This window comes from Musa acuminata, chromosome BXJ2-10 (assembly GCF_036884655.1).
Source record: "Musa acuminata AAA Group cultivar baxijiao chromosome BXJ2-10, Cavendish_Baxijiao_AAA, whole genome shotgun sequence".
Classification (NCBI taxonomy): domain Eukaryota; kingdom Viridiplantae; phylum Streptophyta; class Magnoliopsida; order Zingiberales; family Musaceae; genus Musa; species Musa acuminata.
In genome coordinates this window covers 19,756,226-19,773,444 of record NC_088347.1, presented here as the reverse complement: position 1 = coordinate 19,773,444, position 17,219 = coordinate 19,756,226, and the positions used below count along the sequence as shown (strand labels likewise).

The window sequence follows — 17,219 nt, the reverse complement described above, 5'->3', positions numbered from 1 at the left end:
GTCAACATGACACAACCTTTATTTACAAGCCTAAAGAGGCCACCAACCTAACTAAAATGGGACTATTAAGCCTTCGGCCGCCCCTTTACATGTTGTACAAGGCATGAACATGCCAAAAGACACGGATATACATAAGCATTACATCCAATACCTTGTTTAGAAGCTTGTCCGTGACAGTCGAGTGGTTACCGACTGTGGCCCCTCGACAAGTAAGTCAACGTTTGGTCTCTATCTTTTCGCCTCTCTCCTAGCCAAATGTCGGTCATAGGTTCTTATACTACTATACGAGGGTCAACTGTATGTGGGTTTCGCGTGGCGACCGATCTTTGGGAGAGGGGGGAGGGGGGGAGAGGAAGTACCTTCGCGCGGCTGCCGCCCCAGAAGTGCGGAACAACGCCGTCCCAAGCTTTCCGGGATAGGACGTACCGAGGAATGCCTCGTGGGAGAGCTTCTCCTGCTGACCTGGCGATGGCGTGATGGGGCGTTGATGGTGACATGGCTAGGGCCCAACATATACCGTATCAGTATCTTATGGTCAACTCCCAAAATGTGTGTGTAGTTTTGCTTTAGAATTGCATCGATTCATGATCCAAATAGGGTCGATGTCCACGACATTTCTCTAGAGATAGAAGCTTGGCGCTTAACATATCCAATAAATTTGACCGTACACGCGAATATGTAATCAAGTCAAAATATGCTCATATTCGTCTGTACTCATCACCACAGTCACCAATCACTTTAAGCAAATCCCTTCCTTGCTTCGATACTTCAGTGATGCTGTTCATGTCTTCATCATCCAACTCGAGTGAGAATATGGCGTTTGTGTCCTTAATATGCTCCGAGAGGCCAAGTCTAACACCCACCATGGATCCAGCAACTGATGGCTGCTCTCCCAAATCATCACAACACATCAGAAAACAACACAAATCAATCACCAATCCAACAAAATCTGACATCCGAGTGTTATATATCTATTGATCCATGGTAATAATGTTCATGTAAAAGGTTTAGAAAGTTATTACCTGGTTCAGTACGTATCTCACAGCAACAGTAGGAATTGAGACTCCATGCTTGGAAGCCACTTTCTTCATAGTCTGAAGCAGAACTTGGAAGAGACTCCATCCTCCCCACGCATCAACCATCTATCAGAAATGCAAGAGAAAATGTTTCCAACAGTTTACACATTAAGAGGTGAACAAGAGTAACTAACATATATGCACAACATACCCTTTTGTACTTCTGCAAGGATGGGGTGTTCAAAGGAGGGCCAGCAAATGGAATCGACACATTGGCATCCAGAAATTTCTCCGACAAGAGACCACCCATTACAGTCCCATATCTGCACCTTAAAAGCAACAAAAATCTAGGATCCGAATTGTGTGTCTGAGAGAGAGAGAGAGAGAGAGAGAGAGAGAGAGAGAGAGAGAGAGAGAGAGAGAGACGTTATAAGTTTCAAGCCTGTTAGCTGACACAGTTCAGCCATTCTCTGCTGAGGGCGCATGTCCACCACGGAATGTTGTACCTAGAAGAACATAGACAAAAAAAAAAGAGAGAGAGAGAATAAAATAGAACAAATGAGTAGTAATTTGCTACTCTTTTTCTTATTTGTAATCATGTGAAGAAGTTGTTACCTGGTTGCTAACTACTGGTATTCCATTTTCAAGAATTATATGCAAGCGTTCGGTATCAAAATTCGTCAAAGCCACGGTTTTAATTTTACCTGCAGAATTTTCATTGTCGGAACACGTTCAGGTTGAGAGATTTCAGACAGACATACCAAAGTAGATTGACTCAAGAATCTGAAATTCTCAAAAACAGTAATGAAACCATCAAGTATTATTCCAACCTTCTTCTTTCAGGTCAGTTATGTGTTTCAAGGCATCAAGGTAACCAGGATTGGAGTAATCCCACCTGTCTTACAAAAACAACATCAGATAATACCAGCTTGCAGTAAGAAACAACAGAACAACTTTCATTCGATGAACCCTCCGTTGAATAAAACACCAACAGTTTCTAATCAAAAGAGATGATATGTCCGCTAGTCAAATGAAGAAAATAAGGCATCCCAAAAGGGTGACATAAATATTGACCATAAGAGCCACTATTGAATAATAATAACTAGTGCAGAATGCACAATAAGGCTGGACTTCAAGTGCAACAAGTGCGTATCTTGAATATTTTGGACGTGAATCAAACCATTGCTCCCAAAAATCCAAAATCTTCCTAAATAGTAACATAAAAGTTTCCCAACTAGTTTGGATTAATAACATCAGGATACTTCTGAAGTGGTCAAGGTGGAAAAAAGAACAAGTACCAGTGGAACTGAAGCATGTCAAGACACGAGACATCCATCCTCTTCCGTGAGACGTTGATGTTCTCTCGCACGTAGTTGCTGGTCATTTTGACAGGAGGAGGCACCCATTTGGTGAGCCTGTGGCAAATCAATCCTATGTGCATATCATCCAGAAACCATTTTCTCACAGTATCATAATACACATATCTATTGTGGATGCACACATATTGAAGTAACTAGAAAAAGGAGCGCTAAGAGCACATTAATTCATATAGTATACTAATATATGACATTACATTAAACATATATATTGTTCTGCCTCTTGCAAAGCTTCACTACATTATAAGTGGTTGGTGATAAGAAATAGATTCTAAAGTAACAGACAACTTAGCTAAATGAACTTTCTTCTCACCAATATCTTATTTGGCTGCAGAATGGAGTCAATTAACTAGCTGACAATATCATATTACTCTTTAATTGTTTGACCATTACTTGAATTACTGAATGCAACTCGAAATCAATAAGACTGCAGAGAGAAAGCATAACTTGCCCTAATTTTCTTACCAATACATGCAGTCATACATCTAATTCGATAGAAATAGCAATGAGAGAGAGTGTAATTACCCCCTGACCTCCTCGAGCATCTCCGGAGGGCGCTCCCGGCGAACTCTATTGATGAAAATGCCATATAAATCCTCTGCAGGTCCATCTGCCAATCCAAAGCCCTCTCAAGATACAATTTTTACTCAACAACTATCACCCTACCCATCTGTTGCAGCTATTTATTGAGATGGAAGGAACTAATTTAGATCTTTATGGAGCAAATTTCACATCTAGAAAATTGGGGATGAGGGGATGGTTTACAGTGGTCGGCCATGTCGAAGGTGGACAAGCCAGCGTCGGCATAGCGGAGCATGGCCTCGACGGCGTCGTCGCGGTCGATGCGGCCCCACCCGCCGCTAGTCTGCCACATGCCGTTGAGAACGCGGCATATCATCAGCGAGTCGCCGCTGTTCTTCACCGTCGCGACCCTGCCGCTCGTCTTCTGGTCCTCCTCCGGGGCCGCGCTCACGCATCGGATCGCGGAGGCTCTCCGATTCGATGACGCCCCGGGAGCGGAGGCGACGCGTGGGAGGAGGAGACGGGAGTGGGCCGCCGTCGCGTGCGCCGCCATCGTCACCGGCGAAATTTAGCGGACTGGAGAAACAGATGAGGGGGATAGGATAAAGATTTCGCGCCCCTCCATTTCTCGTTCGTTCTGGAGAGACAAGAGAGTCAAACTTTTACTACCTCATTCTGGGATACTCGCAGTGGTACCTGCGGTACCATTGGACGAATCCTGTGAGACAGAAATTTTCCATCACGAATCAAAATAAAGGTACGCAATTAGGTAATGGTAACGGGCACGAAAAGTGTCTTAGAAGGAGACCTCGCCTGTCTCTCACGAGGCAGGTGACAGCGTTTCCGAGCCACATCTTATGACATCATGGGAATAGCGAGGGCAAACATATCTCTGAAAGTACTCGATCCCTCCCATGGACTGGCGCCTATCTCGATCGAGACAGGACCCCCCACCTGTGTCAGCTCGGACAGCGAACACGACTGTAAGCGCATGCATGACGTTTTAAATATGCTTATAGTTTTTTGAAAAAAAATACTAAAACCTATTCAAAAATAGTAATTGAGAAATTAGGCTGGTCCATAGAATATAATTACCTACTCCAATTATCTTATCATAAGATGATATTTCAAAGATTATGATAAAGCATGGTATATTTTTGAGAAATATGAAAAAAAAATCTCTTCGAAAAAATATAAAGAGAGGCTTTTCTGAAAATTCATCTAGTTAAATTAAAATAAAATATAACTTAATCAAATGTAGAATAGATATAAATGAAAATTATGTACTACAAACAATTAATTTTGATGAATAAAATTAGTCGGCTTCAAAAGAAAGGGAGTAAAACTTCACCGTTATGTTGGGATTGTTTATGAAGTAAACAACTGCTTGGATAAAACTAAGATAAAAGTCTTTTTATTTATTAATTGTTATTACTAAGCCCACTAAGGATACATATTTGAAACTCTGTTGTTATATATGAGATGATTTGAGTTTTAAATCCATTAGCCTTAGTTATAATTTTTTAATATATTTCATAGTGTTTTGATGAATGTGTAAAAAAATATTATAAATCTGTTCCTAGTATAGTGACAATTGATTGATTCACTCCATAAATTGGATACCATTTGAAAATATGAATTATGGTTATGTCCTATTTTCCTCAATTTTTTTTTTTTAGGTTTATCGTAAGAAATTAAATAAAGAAGATAAAAGATAGAAATGACATAAGAAGCTATGTTCCTCGTTAAGATGTTCTCCCTATTTATACAGGTTATGAGGGAGGATTTCCCTCAACGGAGTAGTGAGATTTCCTTATACAATTGAGAAAATCTTATATGCTATCATGCCCCTACAAGATGGTACTCCTATCAAGGATATCAATTTTAGACCGATATAATGCAAAGAGTTTATGAACGAGAGGCTTTGTGAGTGAGTTTGCTAATTGATCAAACGTATATACATGAGAAATACATAGTTGACGTCGGATGACTTGATCTCGCACGAAGTGGAAGTCGATAGCAATATGTTTTATACAGTAATGGAACATCGGATTGGCGCATAGATAGATAGCTCCGACATTATCACAATATATTGTAGAAAAAGGAGTGGAATTGATGTTGAGTTCCTTGAGTAGATTTATGACCTAATTGAGTTATGTAGTGGCGATGGCACAGTATTCAGCTTCAGTTGTAGACCGTACGGCTGTCTTTTGCTTCTTAGAACTCCAACTGATTGGATTAGCTCCAAGGAAGATAATATACCCTGATATGGATGTTCTATCATCAAAGTTACCTGCCCAATCAGCATCGGCAAAGGCATGAAGATAAAGTAGAGAGTATTTACGGAGAAAGAGACTATAATTGAGGGTCCCTTTAAGATATCGTAAGATTCGTTTGACTACAGACCAGTGTATAGTAGATGGCCGCTGTATAAATTGTGATAATTTGTTAATGGCAAATGAGATGTCTGGATGGGTAAGAGCTAAAGAGCCAACTACTTGTCGGTATTGAGTGTGTTTCGTAGTAGGACTTTCATCAGATAATTTGAGAGATTCACTAGTAGATAGGGGAGTTATAACTGCATTTGCGTCCTACATGTTAGTCTTTGATAATAAATTTTGAATGTACTTTCTTTGTGAGAGAAAAAGACTTGAAGATGTGTATGTTGCTTCTACGCCCAAAAAGTAGTTCAAGGTTCCTAGATCTTTAAGAAAGAATCGATCTGTCAATTGCTTAATGAATGCTTGGATCTCTATAGGATTATTGCCTGTGACAATAATGTCATCCACATACACCAGAATATATATTGTGCCTCCAAGTTGTTGTCGTAGAAATAATAAGGTATTGGAGTTAATAAAGCCAACTAAAGTAAAAAATGAGCCAAGTGCAGTGTACCAGGCTCTTGGAGCCTGACGAAGTCCATAAATAGCTTTTTGAAGTTTTTAAACATATTTTTGATACTGAGGATGAATGAAACCAGGAGGTTGTTACATAAAAACATCTTCAGCTAGAGTCCCGTGTAAAAAGGTATTATTAATATTCAATTATCGTAATTGTTAGCCTTTAGTGATGGTCAAACTTAGGATAAGTCAGATTATTGTGGGCTTAACAACGGTACTAAATGTCTTAGTGAAATCAACTCTAGGTCGTTGATGAAACCCTTTGGTGACGAGACATGCTTTATATCAAGCAACAGATCCATCTAGGTTCTGCTTAATTCGAAAGACCCACTTACACCCGATGATGTTTTATGTATGATAAAAGGGTACTATGTTTCATGTTGAGTTATGGAGGAGGGTATCATATTTCTCACACATGGCATTACGCCAGTGTGAAAATTTTTAAGCTTGAGTAAAGGTAGTGAGTTCAATGGTATTATATGATGATTCTGTGATAGCATGTAGGTCAAGGACTTGATGTGATTTGAAAATATCACTCTTGGAGCATGTTGTCATAGGATGTTTGGAGGCTTTAGGATTATGAGATTGTATTGTTGGAATAAGCGGTGGAGAGTCATTGACACAGCCCGGGTCGGGTTGAGGTACCTTAGTGTCACTTAGTCTAGAAGAAGGTAAAGACAATGGTTGTGTTTCTAAGCATAGTACCTCATCAATTTGAGATGAAATGAGTGGAGTAGTAATAGAGGGAATAGGCAATTACTAAACTAGAGGAATAGTAGAGTGTGGATCTTGAGGGGAGGAATTGGATGGTGTCATAGGAGGCTCGTCCGATTGGATCGGAGGTATATTCTAGTAAGGAATGTTTATTGGAGTCGTTCGCATGGCGAGAGACTTATGGTTTTAGGAAGAAAAGATACTCAACAAAAATAATGTGACGTGATATAAAGATTTTGTGAGTATGAGGATTATAACATCGGAAAGCATTATGTTTAAGAGAATATCCTAAAGATGCAAAGCTTAGATCTTGATGTTATCTTATGGGAGGCATAGGAATGTAACCATGGATAATATAGACAGTCAAATACTTTGAGTATATGAATGTTTGGACGTTTGTAAAACAGTATTTCAAATGAGGACTAGTATTATAGGACTAGCGTAAGCATTCGATTAATAAGGTAGAATGTAGTTTGAAAGGCTGTTGTCCAAAAAGTAGAAGGCATAGAGGCCTGATGTAGAAGTGTGAAGCCAGTTTCAACTATATGCCAAAGTTTACATTCGGTAGAGCTAACTATTTGAGGAGTATGCAGGGGTGATTTGAGGTGTTGTATATCATAAGCTGAGAGATAGGATGTAAGGGCTTGATATTCACCTCCACCATCAAAGTAAACTATTTTAATGATAGACTAAAAGTAGTTTTCGACCAACTTTCGAAAGTTGATAAAGATTATGGACACTTCATATTTATGATGAAGAGGATAGAATCATATGTACTTAGTGAAGTAATCTACAAAAATGATATAAAATTTGAATTTGTCAAAAGAAATGATTAGAGTAGGCCCCAAACAACGGTATAAATAATTTCAAACAGTTTAGAGCATAATATGGAAGATGTGCTAAAGGGCTATCGATGACTTTTATTACTAAGACATGCATCACAATACGTTATAGAACTACTTGATTTAAAAATAAGAAGAGAGTAATGAGAAAGTAATTTTTGCTGGATAAGGGACGAGGGATGATCAAAACGATGATGCCACACATCAATTGGAGCTGCACTGAAGAGTGAGCAATGGGTTGGGTTATTTATGGAGCTGACAGTCATTCGTAAATGTTGCCTCTATTCGGGCCTTGGACTAAGGATGCCCCCCCTCCCCATACTCAAGTCCTTGATAAGAAATGAATCAGAAAAGAATTCAATTGAAGCATTGTTGTGTTTGCAAAATTGAGAAACAGAAATAAGGTTACGTTTAATATGAGGGGCACATAGAACATAATCAAGTGTAAAGGTTGTAGTATCAGAATTAAGTATTGTGGAACCAGTATGAGTTATAGGAAGTCCTTTATCGTCATCTATGATGATATCTTTATTCCCACTAGAGTTGTTATAGATAAACAAATTCTGAAGATCAGAGGTGATGTGATGGGAAGCGCTAGAGTCCACAATCCAATTGGGTTTGCTAGTAGTTGGTGTAGTCACCCGAATTGCGGCTACCAATTCCTTGTACTAGTCTTTGAGGCCATTAAGGGTATGGATGATGACTTCTTCGTCACATAGAGAATGACATATCAAACCTAAGTCATCGATAATAACTTTGATATTTTATAGATAATCAGCGATAGTACTTCCCTCTTATTTTGTTTTTATTAGACTGGATAGAAGAATGAGATTGCGAATACATGAACAATTCACCAAGGTTGTTTGCAGCTTATACCATGCTTCTGCAGTAGTGAATAGCTTAGAGGATGAGACGATCTTGACATAGCCACAATTTGTGAGTTGAATTTAGTACTGGACTAAATTCTCCGGGGATATTGATCATAGCTGGTGCACAACTGAAACAGATGGAAGAAGCACATCCGCCGAAAGAAGAGATGAGTGTCCTAACTGTGTAGAGGAGAATATAGGTGAGCACAGGAGCCCACCACGCTTTCGCTGGATGGCAGCAGTGACAAGAGGCTAGCGACAAGCAGCAGCAAAGCGCAGCAAGATGCAACACAGCAAGATGTAGTAGTCGAAAGCATGGGGAATGAGGTTGCAGTAGTGTTTGCGGGACTCGTGCCAGCGACGCAGCAAGATGCAACGCAGCAAGGTGCTACTATTGCGGCGTCCACAACTACACCAGCTATTCCAGCCGCTGCAAGAGGCGCTTGATCGGAGCAGAAGACGACGCTGCTTTCGTGGTGGCTTAGTCTTAGGGTTTTAGATGCAGTGGCGCGTGGTCATCAGGCTGGAAGAAGTGTCGATGCAGTGGGCGTAGCGACTGAGATGGGTTGCAGGAAGAGCAGTTCTATTCTGCTGCGAGAAGGCCTCCTTCAGGAATCTTGTATTTGTCGTATGATGGTTTCTCCTTGACAAGTCTTAATGCTACCACTATTGTTGTTGTTGAGGCTGCTGCAAGCAACAACGACTACAGCAATGGTGGCACCACCATCGTCTGAATATTGCTGCTGCGGCGGGTGCGATCTGATACCAGCAGCCGTAAGTGCTGTGGTAGGCTACAGCGAATGGCTGCGACAGCGGGTGTGATCTGATACCAGCAACCGCAAATGTTGTGTTAGGCTGCAGCGAATGGCTGCGGCAGCGGGTGCGATCTGATACCAGCAGCCACAAGTGCTGCGTTAATGAAATCATTGAAGCCAACTTAGTGTTTCTAAATCATTGTAATAGAAACACAATAAAACTAATGCGGAAATGAAATAGCATACCTCCAGCCATTGTCGTCAAGAATTTCTGCAGAGGTTTCTTCTTGAACTTTGGTACTTCTCGGCTCAGAACTCTCACCTTAGATGGCGTAGGAAAGTCTTTCGTTTCAAAGAGATGATTGAGCCTAGGGACCAAAATCCTCATATATATATAGATGTTCTCCCATCAAGAACATTTATTATCACCAAATCATAACGTTCAAGAATTAATTCAGATTTGTAACGTTTAGACCATAATGAAGAACTTTAATGATATTAAATATTTAATTTAATAATAACGGTTTCATGTTTAAAGAATAAAAAACTGAAATCATTTAAACCATAATTAATGAAGAAATTCATGATAATGAATTATGAATCTTAATGATAACAGTTATATTATTATTAAATTAGATATTTAATAATAACGGTTACATTCTCCCACTTGGTCCATACGTTTATCTTAATAATTTGAATTAATCTTTCTCAAATAATTTTCTTAAGAAATAAATACACGAATCATAGCGATAAATCCTCTAAAAGCGAGTATTATCATCCATGTATCATGATGTATTTAGTTTCTTAATCTTAATATGGTAATATTACTTAATGAATAAACCTTATGTTTATTCTTGGTCCAGTAACAATATATTTTCTCAAAATAATGTGCACATGAATGAGAAAATTTCACAATATATAAGAGTTTCAATATCATTAAAAAGTGGAACCAAGTCCCATTTTCTCTACATGATCCTTAAATTTCAGAGGTGGTATGCCTTTAGTCAAAGGATCAGCAATCATTAATTCAGTGTTAATATGCTCAATGACCATTTTCTTTTCCTTTACACGTTCTCTTATGGCTAAATACTTAATGTCGATGTGTTTATTTCGATTTCCACTTTTATTGTTTTTAGCCATAAAGACAGCGACTGAATTGTCACAGAAAATTCTTAATGGCTTAGAAATAGAATCCATGATTCTAAGCCCAGAAATGAAACTCTTAATCCATACACCATGTGAAGTAGCCTCAAAACAGGAGACAAACTCAGCTTCCATGGTAGAAGTAGCAGTCAAGGTCTACTTAGCGCTTCTCTAAGAAATAGCTCCACCGGCCATCATAAAAATATATCCTGATGTTGATTTACGTGAATCAACACAACCGGTAAAGTCTGAATCTGAGTAACCAATCACATCTAGAATGTATGTATGTCTATACATAAGCATGTAATCTTTGGTTCCTTGTAGATACCTCATCACTTTCTTTGTAGCTCTCCAGTGGTCCATACCTAGATTACTCTGATATCGACCTAGCATCCCCACAATAAATGCAATATCAGGTCTTGTATAGACCTGAGCATACATAAGGCTTCCTACGACAAAAGCATATGGGATGTTTTTCATTGATTCCCTTTCAAAGTTGTTCTTTGGGCATTGGTTCAAATTGAACCTATCACCTTTCACAATGGGAGCAATACTTGGTGAACAATCCTTCATCCGAAATCTTTCTAAAAGTTTATCAATATAGGTTTCTTGTGATAGACCTAAAATGTCTCAAAGTCTATCTCTATAGATCTTAATGCCAATGACATAAGATGCTTCACCCATATCCTTCATGTCAAAATTTTTAGAAAGGAATTGTTTCACCTCATGCAGCAAACCCTTATCGTTGGTTGCAAGCAAAATATCATCTACGTATAAAACAAGGAAACATATTTTACTCCCACTAACCTTCTGGTATATGCATTGATCCATGGGATTTTCAACAAATCCGAATGAAGAAATCACTTCATGAAATTTAAAATACCATTGGCGGGAGGCTTGTTTTAAGCCGTATATAGACTTCCTAAGCTTGCAAACCAAGTGTTCACCAACACTAGAGGAGAAACCTTTAGGTTTTTTCATATAAATCTCTTCCTCTAGATCTCTTTTAAGAAATGTCGTTTTCACATCCATTTGTTGTAATTCAAGGTCAAAATGAGCAACTAATGCCAAAATTATACGTAGAGAATCTTTCTTAGATACAGGAGAAAACGTCTCCATATAATCGATTCCCTCTTTTTGAGTAAATCCCTTTGCAACAAGTCTTGCCTTGTATCTCTCAATGTTGCCTAACGAATCTTTCTTAGTTTTAAAGACCCATTTGCAACCAATAGCCTTTGCTTCATTAGGCAACTCTACAAGATCCCAAACTCCATTGCTCATCATGGAATTCATCTCTTCTTTCATGGCATCATGTCATAAATTTGACTCTTTACAACTCATGGCTTGTGAAAATGTTTCAGGATCATTTTTGGCTCCAATAATATAATCAGATTCTTGTAGATATACAACATAATCACTAGGAATTGCTGATCTTTTATTTCTAGTAGATATTCTTAATGTTGTACCAATGGTTCCTTGAGGAACTTGTGGTTCAACTAGTTGTTCAGGAGCTTGTTGTAATTTCTGAACTGCTTGATCTATTAGAATACTATCAATAACTTGTGGAATTTCAATGATTAGTTGTTCAGCACTAGTTTGTACTTGAGGAGTGCTATGAACTATAACCAATCTATCATTTGATGTGGAAGGTTGAGATTCTATATGATCATGTGCGGAAACTATGTTCTTGAAATGATTGCTCCCACTAATCACATCATCCTCAAGAAATTTAGCGTTTCTTGATTCCACAATCCTAGTTGTGTGAGATGGACAATAGAACCTGTAACCTTTGGACTTTTCGACATATCCAATGAAATACCCACTAACAGTCCTCGGGTCCAGTTTCTTCTCTTGTGGATTATATATCCTGACTTCAGACGGACATCCCCAAATGCGTATATGTCGCAAACTCGGTTTCCAACCTTTCCATAGTTCAAATGGTGTCTTTTGGACAACCTTGGTTGGAACTCGGTTTAATATATACACAACCGTCTTTAGTGCTTCAGTCCACAAGAACTTAGGAAGACTGGAGTTGCTAAGCATACTCCGCACCATGTCCAATAATGTTCGGTTTCTTCTTTCTACAACACTATTGGTTTGGAGAACCAGGCATAGTGTATTGGGCAATAATCCTATGTTCTTGAAGAAACTTAGCAAAAGGACCATGTGCTTGTCCATTTTCAGTATATCTACCATAGTATTCTTCACCCCGATCTGATCTCACAATTTTAATTTGCTTACCACATTGGTTCTCAACTTCAGTCTTAAAGACTTTGAAGGCATCCAATGCTTCATTTTTGTTATGAAGCAAATATATATACATATCTCGTGAGTAATCATCTATAAAAGAGATGAAGTATTTCTAACCATGTATGTCCATGTCTGGACAACATATATCAGTATGAATTATCTCTAATAAGTCTGAACTTCTATTAGCACCCTTTTTGGACTTATTGGTCTGCTTTCCCTTAATACAGTCCACACAAGTCTTAAAATTAGTAAAATCAAGAGTACTAAGTACCCCATCTTTAACTAATCTCTTAATTCTCTCTATGGAGATATGTCATAATCTCCGATGCCATAATATAGAGGAGTCCTCATTAATATTACACCTTTTAATGTCAGCGTGAACATGCATTGAACTTTGAGTATTATCATTTTGTAATAAAATACGGTAAAGACCATCAAACAAAATACTATTCCCAACACAATCAGATTTATGTAATAAACGAAATGATGTATCTTTAAAATTAAAGGAATACCCAAATGGTACGAGTCTGGAAATAGAAATTAAGTTTCGTGAGAAACTTGGTACATAAAAGGTTCTTTCCAATTTTAAAACAAAACCACTACTTAAAGTTAAAATGCATGTTCCAATTGCTTCCACGTGTGAGCCTATCTTATTTCCTGATAAGATGCTTTGCTTACTTCCTACTGGCTTCCTTAGGTTTTGCACACTCTGCAAACAGTTTGCAATATGGATTGTTGATCCAGAGTCAATCCACCAGGTGTTAATATTAACATTGACCATATTATATTCATAACATACATATGAGGTTGGTTTACCTTTCTTTTCAAGCCATTGTTGGAATTTCGTGCATTCCTTCTTCATGTGTCCTTTTCTTTTACAAAAGAAACACCTTGCTTCTTTCTTGATATCAGCTTGGGGTGGTATTTTACCTTTTCCTTGCTGATGAGCTTTCTGATTGGCTTGATGTTTGTCTGCTTTGTTTTTCCCTCGAGTGGTTACTACCAATGCACTCTTACCCAATTCCATCATTAGCCTCTCTTCTTCTTGAACACACATGGTCATTAATTCATTAATTGACCATTTGTCCTTATGTGTATTGTATGAAATTTTAAAAGGGCTATATTGAGGTGGAAGGGTGTTCATAATATAGTGCACCAAGAAAGATTCTGACATATTAACCTCAAGTTTCTTAAGTTGAGCCGTAATATCTTGCATTTGCATTATGTGCTCACGCACACCCTTTATGTTGGTGAGTTTAAGGGATGAAAATTTCATAATAAGGGTAATTGCTAGTGCCTTATCCGAAGTGATGAATTGTTCATCAATAGCTTTTAGCAAGTCTCGGACATTTTCATGCTGGTCAACAGAACCACGTATGCCAACAGTCATCTTAGTTTTGATAAACATCACGCTGAGCCGATTGGATCGCTCCCATCGTTCATATAACGTGATCTCAGTTGGAGTGCTGGTATTAGTGACTATAGGTGATTCATCTTTCCTGATAGCATAATCGATATCCATCCACCCTAAATGGAGGAGAACCCTCTCCTTCCATATCTTATAGTTATCACCATTAAGTTCAGGAATATCACATCAAATATCAGAGAAATTAACAGTTTGAGAAACTGCATAAAATCAAACATGCTTATGTCAAAATTTGAAGCTTAATAGACTAAATTACATGTTTTACCAATGTGAAACATGCCAAAAATATGAATCTCATGATATAAAAATTGCATGTGGGCTAAATTCTTAATTCAAATAGATTCATATGGTCTTTATGATAAAACTATCAAATTATATTCCAATTCATAATCCCTGTGGGTAAATTATGAAAATAATCTGATATTTTATCCTGATTAATTATATTAAATATAATAAAAGATCCTATGGGATAACAATTATTATACGAAATATAATCAATCACAATATGATGTCTAATTACTTATGTGATCCTTATTTTAACTTTATATATAATTTTAATTAATTAAGAATGCTATGGCTAATTCTTAATTAATTAAGATTATATGGATCACTAGACATTTTAAACATAAAAAATTTGCTCATAAGCATAATTTAATATAACTAAATATGCATACATAATATGAGCATTTTACCGATAAAAATATTGAAAATGATATTTCCTCATGATTTTCAATAAAATATATCAAGAAGTTTCCAAGAAGAAACCAAAATCAAACAATTTTCATGGCATAAAAATGAAAACTCTTTCGTATCAAGGCAGAGGTCAAAAGGCTCTGATACCAAATGTAAGAAATCATTGAAGCCAACTTGTGTTTCTAAATCATTGTAATAGAAACACAATAAAAGTAATACGGAAACGAAATAGCGTACCTCCAACCATTGTCGTCAAGAATTTCTGCAGAGGTTTCTTCTTAAACTTTGGTACTTCTCGGCTCAGAACTCTCGCCTTAGATGGTGTAGGAAAGCCTTTTGCTTCAAAGAGATGATTGAGCTCAAGGACCAAAATCCTCATATATATAGATGTTCTCCCACCAAGAATATTTATTATCACCAAATCATAATGTTCAAGAATTAATTCAGATTTGTAATGTTTGGACCATAACGAAGAACTTTAATGATATTAAATATTTAATTTAATAATAATCGTTTCATGTTTAAAGAATAAAAAACTGAAATCATTTAAACCATAATTAATGAAGAAATTCATGATAATGAATTATTAATCTTAATGATAACAGTTATATTATTATTAAATTAGATATTTAATAATAACGGTTACAGACAATCGTTGTTCACTAAGTATTGGTTGAGATGAAGCTGTTGTGGTGCGATCGAGGGGCGGAGACGTCACTGCGAGGAGGGATGGTCGAGCGATCGCGACTGCGACCCAAGGGGAGACGGTGGACTCCGACCAGGAAGCGGTCGCAGGGCTGCAGCGGGAGGTCACCGCTAGAGTGAGGATGACCATGAAGAATTGGTCGTCACTCCGTTGATTTGCAGGAACCAAAAAAACAGGGGAAGTCTATCGTGAACAAGGGCTACGATAGGGAGATCTACCGGTAGTGATTCGGTGGTCGATGACAGAGTCTCAGCGGAATCAGATTTGGAGATTGGATTAGCAACGATTGCAGGGAGGTGGTTTGTTGTTGCTAGCAAGGATGGAGCAACAACGTCGGTGAGGGAAGAAGCACCGGTGTCTGCAGTGCTAGAGGCACCAGCGCAAAGTGGCAACGTCGGCATCGAGCACCTCTGCTGACGAGACAACGAGAAGAGAGCTTGCTTAGAGCAAGTAGCTCTGATACCATGTAAAGAATTAAACGAAGAAGATAGAAGATATAAATAGTAGAAGAAGCTATGTTCCTCATTAAGATGTTCTCTCTATTTATACAGGTGGAGAAAGAATTTTTCTCAATAGCAGCGAGATTTTTTGGGAAAATCTAATCTACTTTCATTTACAATTTTTTTTTTTCGAAAACATAGTAAACAGAAATACTCTTTAACTAATATAAGTCTTCCTAAACTAATAAGGATACCCACTTTGTATATAAGGGTATTTGGGTTTTGAATGTATTAGCCTCAATTATATTATTTTGAATAGGTTTTATAGAATTCTGATGGAGGTGTAAAAAATATATTATAAATCTATTAAAAAACATCATAACATATATTATTCCATTTATAATATAGTGACAACTGATTCACGCTATAAATCAATCTATATAATATAATGTATCTATTTCAATTATCTTGTCAGGAATATTTAGAGGATTATAATTCAATCAACCACTTTTTGAAAATATGAAAAGAGAAAACACAAAACTCGATCCGAGAATTCATCCATTTAATTATATCAAATAAACACAACTACTCAAGATTGTGATAGGCATTAATATCTGAAAAATATCACTAACTCTCATACCCATGGATGATTGCGGGGGTTTATAAATCGAATGGTACTCCCACACAGAGTACGAATCGACAATCTCTGTGCGCATGAGAAATTGCTCGTGGCAATTCATAAATTGCGCATTTATAATTTACATCGATACGGAGTACGAAATCTGCATGATTGCAATGCATGTGCTTCGAAGGACATGGTTCTTATCCATCATATTGAAATTAATACATATAATGGAATAGTTCAAGTTCTTCCTATTGATTACATACGAGAGGATTCTTCTTTGTGCATGGAACAAAAAAAAAAAACAAGATAGAGCTATTTAGACAGAGGGATAATAATAATAATAATAATAATAATAATAATAATAATAATAATAATAATAATAATAATAATAATAATAAAACGATATCCTGAGTGGAAAAAAGGAACTGAATATTTTGCTGCAGATTAAAGTGCCTTTATTCTACAATCATAACTTGTAATATATGTTTTCAGTTCTAAGATTCTTATGGAAGTTTTTTTTTTACTATTACGAAGGCTTTATAAAATGATGAATTCGTAAAAAAAAAAAAAGCTTCTTTTTGGCTTTTCTGGAAAAGTGACTCCATTTTCAAAATTTTGTAACAATAAATTTTTTTATCTAATATCTAAAATACCCTAACTAACTTACTTTCTTTTTTTTTTTTTCTTCTTGTTTTAGCTTATGGACCGATATATAAGGTGAATCGATATAGTTAGAACTTTTTTACACTATATTATAGTATTTTTAATAATATAAAAATATATTATGTTGTAATATTTTTAAATATTACTAAAATATTATAATACAGTATAAAAAAGTTATGCTATGTTATAATATATTTTTTTGTGTTTTTGAAAACAGTTTAACATAGTATAAATATATTGTAATTGAATCGACTCGCCTATCGACTGATCCAATAAAAA

The 17,219-nt window shown here is 37.0% G+C and overlaps 1 protein-coding gene across 1 annotated transcript; it reads right to left on the bottom strand.

Moving 5' to 3' along the window:
* Positions 1-550: 550 nt before the first annotated feature.
* Positions 551-3,525, bottom strand: LOC135624407 (flagellar radial spoke protein 5-like). The gene is made up of 9 exons (XM_065127973.1): positions 3,158-3,525; positions 2,918-3,002; positions 2,315-2,431; positions 1,847-1,911; positions 1,632-1,720; positions 1,443-1,522; positions 1,228-1,339; positions 1,023-1,142; positions 551-884 (listed from the first exon to the last, which is right to left on the bottom strand). The coding sequence occupies exons 1-9, from the start codon at positions 3,465-3,467 to the stop codon at positions 699-701; spliced, it is 1,164 nt and encodes a 387-aa protein (XP_064984045.1). The 5' UTR covers positions 3,468-3,525; the 3' UTR covers positions 551-698.
* Positions 3,526-17,219: the final 13,694 nt, after the last annotated feature.